The 14238-nt window shown below is 36.4% G+C and overlaps 4 protein-coding genes across 4 annotated transcripts; all 4 read left to right on the plus strand.

Annotated features, from left to right (window-relative positions):
- The first annotated feature begins 1510 nt into the window (after positions 1 to 1510).
- Positions 1511 to 2919, plus strand: LOC140923680 (melanocyte-stimulating hormone receptor-like). Its single transcript, XM_073373753.1, has one exon. The coding sequence runs from the start codon at positions 1744 to 1746 to the stop codon at positions 2659 to 2661; it is 918 nt and encodes a 305-aa protein (XP_073229854.1). The 5' UTR covers positions 1511 to 1743; the 3' UTR covers positions 2662 to 2919.
- Positions 2920 to 2970: 51 nt separating this feature from the next.
- Positions 2971 to 4938, plus strand: LOC140922518 (melanocyte-stimulating hormone receptor-like). Its single transcript, XM_073372496.1, has 3 exons — positions 2971 to 2993; positions 4019 to 4548; positions 4598 to 4938. Exons 1-3 carry the CDS (start codon positions 2971 to 2973, stop codon positions 4936 to 4938), a joined length of 894 nt encoding a protein of 297 aa, XP_073228597.1.
- A 1760-nt stretch (positions 4939 to 6698) lies between these two features.
- LOC140923384 (melanocyte-stimulating hormone receptor-like) lies at positions 6699 to 7897 on the plus strand. Its single transcript, XM_073373472.1, has one exon. The coding sequence runs from the start codon at positions 6921 to 6923 to the stop codon at positions 7836 to 7838; it is 918 nt and encodes a 305-aa protein (XP_073229573.1). The 5' UTR covers positions 6699 to 6920; the 3' UTR covers positions 7839 to 7897.
- A 2296-nt stretch (positions 7898 to 10193) lies between these two features.
- Positions 10194 to 11275, plus strand: LOC140923686 (melanocyte-stimulating hormone receptor-like). Its single transcript, XM_073373760.1, has one exon. It carries the CDS (start codon positions 10233 to 10235, stop codon positions 11172 to 11174), a length of 942 nt encoding a protein of 313 aa, XP_073229861.1. The 5' UTR covers positions 10194 to 10232; the 3' UTR covers positions 11175 to 11275.
- Positions 11276 to 14238: the final 2963 nt, after the last annotated feature.

Genomic DNA, 14238 nt, shown 5'->3' on the forward strand with positions numbered 1-14238 from the left:
TCGTCTTGTTTGTTGACAACAAGCTTTGTTTGCCATGAATCAAACAGGAAAAAACTGTTTCTTTTTTAAAGACAAGTACGTTAACTTCGATAGAACGGAAGGTGTTTTACCGCAAATATTGTAACATGTAGTCTAAATTGTCTATTCTCTCTGGTGACATGCTAGGGAAACTTTCTTATCGTTTTTACTATTGGAAAAACCTAAGAACTTCATTCTCTACCGTTCATCCTTTTGGGCTGTCTGGAAAATTAAAGACCCACGAATACTGAAATCCCATATAGAAAATTCAAATTACAGAAAAAAAAATTAACAAGTAATAACAGCAAAATATACAGAATATGCATCGACAAATACTGGGACATGGAAATAATTGACTACATTATAAATTTTACGGTAATAATTAGAATGTTTGTCACCAAATATATGGCTTAAAATTCTTTGAGGATACTTGTTTCGGGGTCCGGAACCTGCCAGTGGCCTGCAGCATAAAAAGAGCTGTCTCACGAAATTATGAAACTCAAACTGCGAAAACTGCCACCAAATTGAACGAAACATAAAAATTACCGTTCAAAACGTTAGAAAAAGATATATCACAACAAATACACTAAAAAAGAGAAGATGTTGAAGAGGATTGAAACGGATGGCCATTGTGGTTTTTGCAAACCGGTTAATAGGCTAGCAGTTTTTTAAAGTTCAGAATTATTTGTTGAGAGACATATTTGTTTGACACGAAGCTGTAATTTTGTCCTTCATAAGTAATTTCTCCAGTTCCAAGGCGAACAAGGACGCGTAATTGGCAGTATTAACATCAAGATGAGATGGACTCGTGGCTCAATTTCTCTCTCTGTAAATCGTCATTCAAAAAAGAAGAAGAAAAAAAACAACTCAAAACGTCGGTCTTCCTAAGTCTACTGTGAAACTGCCACCGATCTTTCTTTCTTAACGTCTAATGGTACAATATATTCAGAACAGCAGCTGTTGAACTGATAACTTCTTGTTATGATTTTCTAGCTTTATAAAGATGGCTGAGAACAGATTAAACTTGGAATCACATTCCGAATGTCAACGTTTGGATGGATGTTTTCCACTCAATATTAATTTGGTCTCTAAAAACCTGAAACAATATGGTGTCCATCTTATTGGAATGCTTACTATTGTAAAACTGCATTGTCATTGAACAGTGTAATGTTGAAACATTGGTTATGGTAAAGGTATTCGCGTGTAGTCTCAACTTGTGAATTAAAAATAAATGCCCTTTTCACAGGCATGAATTAAAATCTGATGATCGCTGGAAAGGATCCGAAGCTACACTAAGTACTCGCCTAGCATTTATATGCCTCAAGTGTGGTGTCAAACATTTACATCGTTGCAGCAAATATTGGTACCAGAAGTTTTCGCCATTTTAAGTATGTTAGCGTGTGACAACCAATCGTAATTGTCACTGTGAACGTAAACAAGTAGTCTATTATTTATGTCATGAAACCACTGTTCTTTAAACAAGTGCTATGTTGTATATTAGGGAAATGTTGAAGTGTGTTTGAACAGTTGAATCGATCCACGTATGTTTTTTCTCACTCGTAAAAAGAGTTTTAGTTGGTATATGAGCATCAGAGGACAAGAAAAACAATGAAAAAAAAGATCGAATCCGAACGCTGACTCCATGAAAAGCGACTAGATAAAGAAAGACTGGTTTCAGTTCATCTCGCTCTGAGAACGGCTTTCTGGCAGCACGCTTTGTTCGCTATGAACAATACAGAAGAAGACTGTTTCTTCTTTGAAGATCAGCTTCACTTTGATAGCACGGAAGAACTCTTCATTACAAATATTGTAACATGTATCCTGAACTCTTTCTTTTCTTTGCTAACATGCATAGGAAACTTAATTGTTGTATTTGTGATTGGAAAAACCCGAGATCTACATTCGCCATCGTTCATCCTTTTGGGTTGTCTTGCGGTTTCAGACCTTTTGGTTGGCTTTATATGTCAACCGCTTTTTGTGGGGTATAAAATAGCGGAACTTGAGAAGAATTTCGCTGTGTTTTGTACTTTAAACGTGGTTCAGTCTCTGTCAGGTTGGACAACAGGTGGCGTTTCTTTTCTCATCTTAGCTGCAGTGTCAATTGACCGACTTTTAGCACTAACTCTTCATCTACGATACAACACGATTGTCACTGTTCCTCGCGTGTTTCAAACAACTATTACTTTGTGGATCTTTGCTACCGTGACCGTTTTACCGAGGTTTTGGATGGCAAACAAATGGTATTTTATCCCTATAGCATTATGGTTTATTACATTCTTTGTCATCATGATAAGTATCTGGAAAATTTTCCGAATTGTTCGAAAGCACCAACAGCAAATAAAGGACCAAACTATAGCTGTCAGCCATCTTCCCGCCTTCAAAGTAAACATATTCAAGTGTAGAAAATCAGCTGTGACAGTACTTTATATCTATGGTTTGTTGTTAATTTTTTATCTTCCTTTAATGGTATCGTTGATGATGAAAATATTTATCGGATATACGAGAACAGTAACGATTGTAGATGACTTTGCTGCAACTGCTGTTTTCATCAACTCTTGTTTGAATCCAGTTGTGTACTGCTGGAGAATCAGCGAGATACGACGCGCTGTGAAAAATTTTATAAGGAGATCACCCAGAGAATGACATGTCTGCTTAATCAACAAAGCTGATAGATATGAAAGTCAAACTATACGCGCTTTACTTATTAGGAAGTCCTTTCAAAGTTGGGTTAATTAAAAGGCTATCTGAGCGGGCACAATACACGATTTTAATGTCTTTTGCGTTTTAACAGAGAAGGATTGTAAAAAGTCTGACTGGGATTGAGAACTACAAGAATGACGATCAAAATCGTCGGTTGTCTAAATTAGATCATTCGGCTTTTCGAGAGCTACCTCTCCAAAATACGTCAACGAAGCAATCGCGAGAAGCAGTTTGATAAAGAGTCTCTAAATTATGAATCAGATAACGCACACCTGGTAAACTAAATTTCGGAGCCTACGCTTATTAAAAGATGTTTTTCCCTAACCCAAAGCCCCTATTCCCCTAAGACACACGTTCGGAATTAAATAGCGCGAAAAGCAATCTCTACCTCAGTGCTGCTCGTCTCTTAAAGAACTCGAAAAGTTCTTGTAGGTCTATAGTGACATTATCACCAATGTTGTCCTTGCTTTCTTACATTATATTGTTGAATTTGTATTTTACAGTATAATTTTTCCACTTTCTACGGATAACTGAGAACAGATTAAACTTGAAATCACATTCCAAATATGTTGGTTAAGATGGATATTTTAAACTCCATATTTGGTTTTTAAATCCTGAAATAATATTTTGTCTATCTCTGAATGTAAAATTTGTATAAAGGAAATATTTCCTCATGGTAAAGGCATGCTGGTAGTCAAATAATCTAATAATAATAGTTATAATTATAATTTTAATAATAATAGTTATAATTATAATTTTAATAATAAAATAAAACTACCAGAAACCCTTTCCTGCGACAGTTACAAATCACTTTTGATGGAAACGCTTAGAATAAGCTACGTCATCGCGTAGCCATTATATCCCTTTAGTGTAAGGCCAAGCTTGAATAAATACACCGTTGCAGCAAATATTGGTCACTGAAGTATTCGTCATTTTTAAGCATGCTAACGGGTGGCCAACATTGTGTCGACTCCTGAAAACCAATTGTAATTGTAGCTGTGAACGTAAACAACTAAGTCAATTTCTTATATTATAAAGCAAGTAAAATTGGCAGTTAGTTCGGTCAAATTGGCAATCCTACATACTGAAACAAAAACTGAAAATTGGGTTCAAATAGTTAAAAAAAAGATCTGTATTTCGTACTAACGATTTCTAAAGACCAACAAAGTTCGAGAGAAACACTTAAAAATACTGGAAGTCGAATCCTGACTCAGTGAAAAGGGAGATAAAGATTGGGATCTTTTCCAGCAACTTCGTCTTATTTGTTGACAACAAGCTTTGTTTACCATGAACCAAACAGGAAAAAACTGTTTCTAGTTTTTGAAGACAAGTACGTTAACTTCGATAGAACGGAAGGTGTTTTTACAACAAATATTGTAACATGTAGTCTAAATTGTCTGTTCTCTCTGGTGACATGTTTGGGAAACTTTCTTATTGTTTTTACAATTGAAAAAACCCAAGAACTTCATTCTCCACCGTACATCCTTTTAAGCTGCCTGGCAGTCTCAGTCCTCCTTGTCGGCCTGGTATGTCACCCACTTTATGCAGCTCATAAAATAGCCGAGTTTGAGGAGAATTTCGCTGTGTTTTGCGAATTGAAAATGGTTCAGATTCTGTCAGGTTGGACGACAACTGGCGTCTCTTTTGTCATCTTAGCTGCAGTGTCAATTGACCGACTTCTAGCATTAACACTTTATCTACGATACAACACGATTGTCACCGTTCCACGCGTGTTTCAAACCATGTTTGTTTTGTGGATGTTTGTCACAGTGACCGTATTACTTAGGTTTTGGATGACAAACAAATGGTTCTTTATTCCGATAGGATTAGGTATCCTTTTTTTCTTTGTGATCATGGCAAGTAGCTGGGAAATATTCAGAATTGTTTGAAGGCACCACACCAGATAAAGGACCAAGACATGGCGGTCAGCCATCTTCGAAACAAAACATGAACATACTCAAATGCAGAAAATCAGCTGCCACAGTGCTTTATATCTACGGCTTGTTCTTTATTTTCTATCTTCCATACATGGTTCTGTTGGTGGTGGAAACATTTATCAGGTTTTCGAGAACAGTAAGGATTGCCTATGACTATGCTGCAACAGCTATTTTCATTAACTCCTTTTTAAACCCGGTTTTGTACTGTTGGAGAATCAGCGAGATACGGCGTGCTGTGAAGAATATCATGAGAAGAAATCTTGTATGGTCAATTCAGGTGTAACACAGACGGACGCCTTTAAACGTTTTGTATAACATTCTTACAGTTTCTTTGAAACGTTTTTGAGTCCAACTCGAAGGACCGGAAGCTCTCACGGTTGTTGGTTAGGCTAAGCTTTATTTATTTATCTAAGGTTAAGAATTAAGTAAATATTTTTATGCATTTCTCCTCAGCTGTTTCTTAACATATAGCCCTTCTTGGTAGTTAAATAATTTCGCGAGTCTTTTGCGATTTTAGAAAAAATCGCCAAATTAAAGACCCACGAAGACTGAAATCCCCGCGAAATTTAATAGCCATATAGAAAATTCAAATTACAGAAAAAAAACAAAACAAGTAATAACAGCAAAATATACAGAATATACATCGACAAATACACATTTGTTAAATTAGTTTTACTGTTAAGTTCCATTTTGTATGTTCCATTGTGAATAATAATAATAATTTTATTATGACCATCTTGTCCCGAACCTTTCTCGCTGCGTATTATAACTGTTTAGATAAAAAGATAGAGCCCGGAAACCATAATGAGTGCATTTATGGAAATAATTGACTACATTATAAATTTTACAGTAATAATTAGAATGTTTGTCACCAAATATGTGGCTTAAAATTCTTTGAGGATACTTGTTGCGTGATCCGGAACCTGCCACTGGCCTGCAGCATAAAAAGAGCTGTCTCAAGAAATTTATGAAACTCAAACTGCGAAAACTGCCACCAAATTGAGCGAAACATAAAAATAACCTCTCATACCGTTAGAAAAAGATAGAAATATCACAACAAATACACTAAAAAAGGGAAGATGTTGAAGAAGATTGAAGCGGATGGCAATTCATGTGGATTTTGCAAACCGGTTAGCCTAACAGTTTTTTAAAGTTCAGAATTATTTGTTGAGAGACATATTTGTTTGACACGAAGCTGTTATTTTGTCATTCATAAGTAATTTCTCCATTTCCAAGGCAAACAAGGACGCGTAATTGGCATATGATTATTAACAACAAGATGAGCATTGTTGGTAGCCTTAACACAACCCCTTTAGGACTTATGGCTCACGTTCTCTCTCTGAAAATCGTCTCTCAAAAAAGAAAAAAAAAAAACTCAAAAAGTCGATCTTCCTAAGTCTGCTGTGAAACCGCCACAGATCTTTCTTTCTTAACGTCTAATGGTACAATATATTCAGAACAGCAGCTGTTGAACTTCTAACTTCCTGTTATGATTTTCTACCTTGATAAAGATGACTGAGAACAGATTAAACTTGGAATCACATTCCGAATGTCAGCGTTTGGATGGATGTTTTCCACTCAATATTAATTTGGTCTTGATGCTTAACATTGTAAAACTGCATTGTTATTGAACTTTAATATTGAAACATTGGTTTTGGTAAAGGTATACGCGTGTAGTCTCATCTTCCGAATAAAAAACAAATGCCCTTTTCACAGGCATAAATTAAAATCTGACGATCGCTGGAAAGGTCCCGAAGCTACACTAAGTACTCGCCTAGCATTTATATGGCTTAAGTGTAGTGCCAAAAATTTACATCGTTGCAGTTAATATTGTTCCTAGAAGTATTCGTCATTTTAGATATGTAAACGTGTGATCAACATTGTTGTAATTCATGACAACTAATCGTAATTGTCAGTGTGAGCGTAAAGAAGTAGTCTATTATTTATGTTATGACGTAAGTATAAAACTGGCAATCAGTTTTGTCACGAACGTGCCTTAAAAACGTGCGATGTTGTATATTAGGAAAATTTTGAAGTGTGCTGGATCAGTTGAATCGATCTACGTATGCTGAGTTTTTTTTCAGTCGTAACCTGAGCTTGAGTTAGTATATGAGCATCAGATGACAAGAAAAAAAAATGAAAAAAAATTACCAGTGCAATCCGAATGCTGACTCCACGAAGAGCGACTAGATAAAGATAGACTAGCTTCAATTCATCTGGCGCTAGCTGAGAACGGCTTTCTGGCAGCACGCTTCAGTGTTCGCCATGAACAATACAGAAAAAGACTGTTTCTTCTTTGAAGATCAGCTTCACTTTGATAGCACGGAAGAAGTCTTCATTACAAATATTGTAACATGTATCCTCAACTCTTTTTTTTCTTTGCTTACATGCATAGGAAACTTTATTGTTGTATTTGTGATTGGAAAAACCCGAGATCTACATTCGCCATCGTTCATCCTTTTGGGTTGTCTTGCTGTTTCAGACCTTCTGGTTGGCCTTATATGTCAACCGCTTTTTGTGGGGTATAAAATAGCGGAACTTAAGAAGAATTTCGCTGTGTTTTGTACTTTGAACGTGGTTCAGTCTCTGTCAGGTTTTACGACATCTGGTGTTTCTTTCGCCATCTTAGCTGCAGTGTCAATTGACCGACTTTTAGCACTAACTCTTCATCTACGATACAACACGATTGTCACTGTTCCTCGCGTATTTCAAACAACTATTGCTTTGTGGATCTTTGCTACAGTGACCGTTCTACCGAGGTTTTGGATGGCAAACAAATGGTATTTTATCCCGATAGCATTATGGTTTCTTACATTCTTTGTCATCATGATAAGTGTCTGGAAAATATTCCGAATTGTTCGAAAACACCAACAGCAGATAAACGACCAAACTATAGCTGTCAGCCATCTTTCAGCCAACACAGTGAACATACTCAAGTGCAGAAAATCAGCTGTGACAGTGCTTTATATCTACGGTCTGTTCTTAATGTTTTACCTTCCTTTCATGGTATTGCTGATGATGAAAACATTCGTCGGATATACGAGAACAGTAAGGATTATCTATGAGTATGCTGCAACTGCTGTTTTCATCAACTCTTGTTTGAATCCAGTTGTGTACTGCTGGAGAATCGGTGAGATACGACGCGCTGTGAAAAATTTTGTTAGGAGATCATCCAGAGAATGACACGTCTGCTTATTTACAAAGCTGTCCTGTGCTTTGAATAGATATGAACGTTAAACTATACGCGCTTTATTTGCTCGAGTAGAGTGCCAGTAGCTGGATAAGCTAAGTGCACTTTCCTCCATAAACAAGCCCTTAGGAAGTCCTTTTAAAGTTGAATTAATTAAAAGGCTAGCTGAGCAGGCACAATACACGATTTTAATGTCTTTTGCGTTTTAACAGAGAAGGATTTAAAAAGTCTGACTGGGATTGAAAACTACAGGAATGACAATCAAAATCGTCGGTTGTCAAAATTAGATTATTCGGCTTTTCGAGAGCTGCCTTTCCAAAATACGTCAAGAGGAAGCAATCGCGAGCACATAGTTTGATAAAGAGTCTCTCTAAATTATGAATCAGATAACGCACACATGATAAACTAAATTTCGGAGCCTACGCTTATTAAAAGACGTTTTCTCTCTAACCCAAAGCCCCTATTCCCCTAAGACACACGTTCCGAATTAAATAGCGCGAAAAGCACCTCTACCTCAGTGCTGCTTGTCTCTTAAAGAACTCGAAAAGTTTCTCACTTGTAGATCTCTAGTGACATTATCACCAATGTTGTCCTTGCTTTCTTACATTATATTGTTGAATTTGTATTTTTCTGTATAATTGTTTCCACTTTCTACAGATAACTGAGAACAGATTAAACTTGAAATCACATTCCAAATATCTCGATTAAGATGGATATTTTAAATTCCATATTTGGTCTTTAAATCCTGAAATAATATATTGTCTATCTCTTATTGTAAAATTTGTATAAAGGAAACATTTCCTCATGGTAAAGGCATGCTGGTAGTCAAATAATCTAATAATAATAGTTATAATTATAATTGTAATAATAAAATAAAACTACCAAGAAATAACAACCTTTCCTGCGACAGTAACAAATCAATTTTGATGGAAACGTTTAGAATAAGCTAAGTCCTCGCGTAGCAGTTATATCCCTTTAGTGTAAGGCCAATCTTCGTCTTATTTGTTGACAACAAGCTTTGTTTGCCATGAACCAAACAGGAAAAAACTGTTTCTTTTTTGAAGACAAGTACGTTAACTTCGATAGAACGAAAGGTGTTTTTACGGCAAATATTGTAACAATGTAGTCTATTTGTCTATTCTCTCTTGTGACATGCTTGGGAAACTTTCTTATTGTTTTTACAATTGGAAAAACGCAAGAACTTCATTCGCCACCGTTGATGCCTGGCGGTCTCTGACCTCCTTGTCGGCCTGGTATGTCAACCACTTTATGTAGCTCATAAATAGCCGAGCTTGAGGAGAATTTGGCCGTGTTTTGCGAATTGAAAATGGTTCAGTTTCTGTCAGGTTGAACGACAACTGGCGTCTCTTTTGTCATCTTAGCTGCAAAGTCTATTGACCGACTTCTAGCATTAACACTTCATCTACGATACAACACGATTGTCACCGTTCCACGCGTGTTTCAAACCACGTTTGTTTTGTGAATGTTTTGTCACAGTGACCGTATTACTGAGGTTTCGGATGACAAAAAAATGGTTCTTAATTCCGATAGGATTAGGCTTCCATCTTGTCCCGAACCTTTCTCACTGTGTGTTATAACGGTTCAGATAAAATGATAGAGCCCGGAAACCATAATGAGTGCGTTTATGGAAATAATTGACTGCATTATAAATTTTACAGTAATAATTAGAATGTTTGTCACCAAATATATGGCTTAAAATTCTTTGAGGATACTTTTTTCGATACTTTTTATATTAAAGAAAACGATAATAAAAACGAACCATCAAAATGCCCCTCCATTTTCCGTATGTCCAGAAATGAATGCAATGGCGAAAATGGCAAAAATGGCGAAAAATCGCCAGCCTCTGACAATTTGAGTTGGATGCCAAAAGTGGCCCCTTGGAGACTGGCGATTTTGGCGAAATTGGCGATTTTGGGGAAAATCGCCGGAGGGCTGGCGATAATAGCGAAAAACGTCCTGGCCCCTCGGAGTCTGCCGATTTTGGCGAAGTATTCGTCATTTTTAAGCATGTTAACGGGTGGCCAATATGGTTTCGAGTCCTGACCAATTCTAATTTTCACTGTGAACGTAAACAACCAGTCAGACATTTTCTTATATAATGAAGCAAGTAAACTCGGCAGTTAGTTCGGTCAAATTGGCAATTCTATATATTGAAAGAAAAAATGAAAATTTGCTTCAAATAGTTAAAAAAAGATCTGTATTTCCCACTTACGATTTCTAAAGACCAACAAAGTTTGAGAGAAACACTTAAAAATACTACAAGTCGAATCCTGACTCAGTGAAGAGGGAGAGAAAGATTGGGATCTATATTTAACTGGCTCAAAGCAACTTTCCAGCAACTTCGTCTTATTTGTTGACAAGAAGCTATGTTTGCCATGAACCAAACAGGAAAAAACTGTTTCTTTTTTGAAGACAAGTACATTAACTTCGATAGAACGGAAGGTGTTTTTACCGCAAACATTGTAACGTGTAGTCTAAATTGTCTATTCTCTCTGGTGACGTGTTTGGGAAACTTTCTTATCGTTTTTACAATTGGAAAAACCCAAGAACTTCATTCTCCACCGTTCATCCTTTTGGGCTGCCTGGCGGTCTCTGACCTCCTTGTCGGCCTGGTATGTCAACCACTTTATGTAGCTCATAAAATAGCCGAGCTTGAGGAGAATTTCGCTGTGTTTTGCGAATTGAAAATGGTTCAGTTTCTGTCAGGTTGGACAACAACTGGCGTCTCTTTTCTAATCTTAGCTGCAGTGTCTATTGACCGACTTCTAGCATTAACACTTCATCTACGATACAACACGATTGTCACCGTTCCACGCGTGTTTCAAACCATGTTTGTTTTGTGGATGTTTGTGACAGTGACCGTATTACTGAGGTTTTGGATGACAAACAAATGGTTCTTTATTCCGATAGGATTAGGCTTCGTTTTTTTCTTTGTGATCATGGCAAGTAGCTGGAAAATATTCAGAATTGTTCGAAGGCACCAACATCAGATAAAGGACCAAGACATGGCGGTCAGCCATCTTCGAAACAAAACAATGAACATACTCAAATGCAGAAAATCAGCTGCCACAGTGCTTTTTATCTACGGCTTGTTTTTAATTTTCTATCTTCCATACATGGTTCTGTTGGTGACGGAAACATTTATCGGGTTTTCGAGAACAGTAAGGATTGCCTATGACTATGCTGCAACAGCTATTTTCATTAACTCCTTTTTAAACCCGGTTTTGTACTGTTGGAGAATCAGCGAGATACGGCGTGCTGTGAAGAATATCATGAGAAGAAATCTTGTATGGTCAATTCAGGTTTAACACGGACGGACGCCTTTAAACGTTTTGTATAACATTCTTACACTTTCTATGAAACGTTGTTAAGCCCAACTCGAAGGACCGGGAGCTCTCACGGTTGTTGGTTAGGCTAAGCTTCATTTACTTATCTAAGGTTAAGAATTAAGTAAATATTTTTGTGCATTTCTCCTCAGCTGTTTCTTAACATATATGCCTTCTTGGTAGTTAATTAATTTCGCTAGTCTTTTTTTGCGATTTTAGAAAAAAATCGCCAAATTTAAGACCCACCAGTACTGAAATCCTCGTGAAACTTAATACCCATATAGAAAATTCAAATAAAAGAAAAAAAAATTAACAAGTAATAACAGAAAAATATACAGAATATGCATCGACAAATACACATTTTTTAATTGGTTTTACTGGCAAGTGCCATTTCGTATTCAAATTCAAAGTAGACAGACTGCAAATTATAGTAGTTGCTAAAAAATAGATCTACATGTCCCAATTGTTCATCAGTAGGATGAAATAATAATAATAATAATAATAATAATAATAATAATCATAATCATAATCATAATCATAATCATTATCATAATCATAATCATAATCATAATAATACACTTTAAAGTTAATTTTCAAATATGTCTTTTGCTTGTTCCAGTTTACCTTAAAAGTTTTTTTTTTGAATATGTGTTTTCCTTGATCCAGATTATTTAGAGATTTCAAAAAGTTCAAATTTTTTTTAATAGGTAAATGAAGTTTAGAACCATTCAATGGCGAAATTTAAGGACTATTTTTCATATTTGCCTTACAATCCCGAAAATAAAACCCTGCAAAATACTATCTAGCCAAAACTGCGAAATTACTATACCTAAAAGGTATATACCATTTCTTAGTTTTTAATCGCTTTTTGGCCATGTAGTGCATTTTTTCGCTTGCTTTTGATCCATAACTTATGCTTTTCTTTCCGCCATTTTGAATTTAAAAATTTAAAATTAGCAATAAACTGAAACCCGGCCCTGTCACTTGCCAAAATTTATTCTAACACGGACTTATGTTCTATTTTACAGCTCAGCTTAACCTGTCTCGACGGTAAGGAAATTATTATTTAATTGCAATTTCTTTGAAATACAATTGTATAAAACCTAATTAAAACATTTTTTGGGATCTTTTTGTCTTCAAAAACCCCCACTGGTCGCTGAGCACTTTACAGTAAGTGCATTAGACATTGTCTACTTTTGCTTTCGTCAAAAGAATGAAAGAAAGTGATCGAAAAATAAAAATTAATCAATGAAGGGGAACTACAATAAATTAAATATATTCAAAAGAGAGAAAAAAATGCAAAAAGAAGGTAAAAGAAAGAAACCTAATATTTAACCAAAAAAATAATTATTTATTATGACCATCTTGTCCCGAACCTTTCTCGCTGCGTATAATAACGGTTTAGATAAAAAGATAGAGCCCGGAAACCATAATGAGTACATTTATGGAAATAATTGACTACATTGCAAATTTTACGGTAATAATTAAAATGCTTCTCACCAAATATATGACTTAAAATTCTTTGAGGATACTTTTTTCTATATATTAAAGCAAACGATAATATAAACGAACCACCAAAATGCCCCTCCATTTCCACTTACGTTAAGAATTGCATGCAATGGCGAAAATGGCAGAAATGGCGAAAAATCGCCAGCCTCTGACAATTTGAGTTGGATGCCAAACGTGGCCCCTCGGAGACTGGCGATTTTGGCAAAATTGGCGATTTTGGCGAAATTCGCCAGAGGGCTGGCGATAATGGCGAAAAACGTCCCGGCCCCATGGAGACTGGCGATTTGGGCGAAAATGGAGATTTTGGGGAAATCGCCATAGGGCTGGCGATAATGGCGAAAAACGTCCCGGCCCCATGGCGAAAATGGAGATTTTGGGGAAATCGCCATAGGGCTGGCGATAATGGCGAAAACGTCCCAGCCCATTGGAGACTGGCGATTTGGGCGAAAATGGAGATTTTGGAGAAATCGCCATAGGGCTGGCGATAATGGCGAAAACGTCCCAGCCCATTGGAGACTGGCGATTTGGGCGAAAATGGAGATTTTGGAGAAATCGCCATAGGGCTGGCGATAATGGCGAAAACGTCCCAGCCCATTGGAGACTGGCGATTTGGGCGAAAATGGCGATTTTGGGGAAATTGGCGAAAATCCCCAGAGGGTTGGTGATATCCAGAATGTGCCAAATCAAATTGGATGCCAAAATTGGTCCCTTCAAATTATATAACTAAAGACGTCCCTATAAGTGTGAGGCAACATTAATTAAAAAAAAAGGTCCTATACATACCTAATAAGAGGCCCCAATAACTGTGAGCTGGGAGCCTTTGTGACCAAATACAACTGAATCAAATATATCTGAAAACGACTTTACTTAGCGGTGAGGCAACATTTATCAAATACAACTGAATCAAATATACCTGAAAACAATGAATGGAAGTCGTTTCAGTTAAGCTTATGTATTTGTGCCATGTACTTCACAGGTTAAGTAAACATTTTCTTAGTATTTCTTTCGATGTGGCTTGACTTATCGCATACTTCACCGTATTTATTAAACATAAACATTGGATCCAAATATTACATGTTTATCTCCTTCATAAAACATATATCATGCACTATTCAAACTAATTCGGTATCTTTTCATCAACCAAATGTATGAAAAAAGATAGAAAGTGTACATGTTTGTCTCGTTCTTAAAATATGTCTCATTATTGTTATATGAAGTGGGACCAGAAATTTGGAAAATTTATTGCTTTTTCCGCAGAAAGAACCATGGACAATTCTTAGTACAATATGTGCTCCTTTAAATTGTGAGCCAAAGACTATCTGCATGCGGCCCACTTCAGGTCTGCTGCTTATAACAGAATCCAGCATTGCCTCGCTAACGTGCTACAACTTCTATGCACTAATTCTGTATCTTTTCATCAACCAGATATAAAAAATATAGTGCACATGCATGGCTCGTTCTTAAACATGTCTCCCATTATTACTAGATGAGTTGGGACAAGAAATTTGCAAAATTTACACTTTTTTCAATCACAGAA

The sequence above is a fragment of the Porites lutea genome, chromosome 13 (assembly GCF_958299795.1).
Source record: "Porites lutea chromosome 13, jaPorLute2.1, whole genome shotgun sequence".
NCBI lineage: Eukaryota > Metazoa > Cnidaria > Anthozoa > Scleractinia > Poritidae > Porites > Porites lutea.

Bases quoted from the DNA above. Each gene is read 5' to 3' on its own strand.
- LOC140923680 (XM_073373753.1), top strand. From the start codon at position 1,744: ATGAACAATACAGAAGAAGACTGTTTCTTCTTTGAAGATCAGCTTCAC.
- LOC140922518 (XM_073372496.1), top strand. From the start codon at position 2,971: ATGAATCAGATAACGCACACCTG. The intron at 2,994-4,018 runs GTAAACTAAATT...TGAACCAAACAG, and splicing joins AATCAGATAACGCACACCTG to GAAAAAACTGTTTCTAGTTT. The intron at 4,549-4,597 runs GTATCCTTTTTT...GGAAATATTCAG, and splicing joins CTTTATTCCGATAGGATTAG to AATTGTTTGAAGGCACCACA.
- LOC140923384 (XM_073373472.1), top strand. From the start codon at position 6,921: ATGAACAATACAGAAAAAGACTGTTTCTTCTTTGAAGATCAGCTTCAC.
- LOC140923686 (XM_073373760.1), top strand. From the start codon at position 10,233: ATGTTTGCCATGAACCAAACAGGAAAAAACTGTTTCTTTTTTGAAGAC.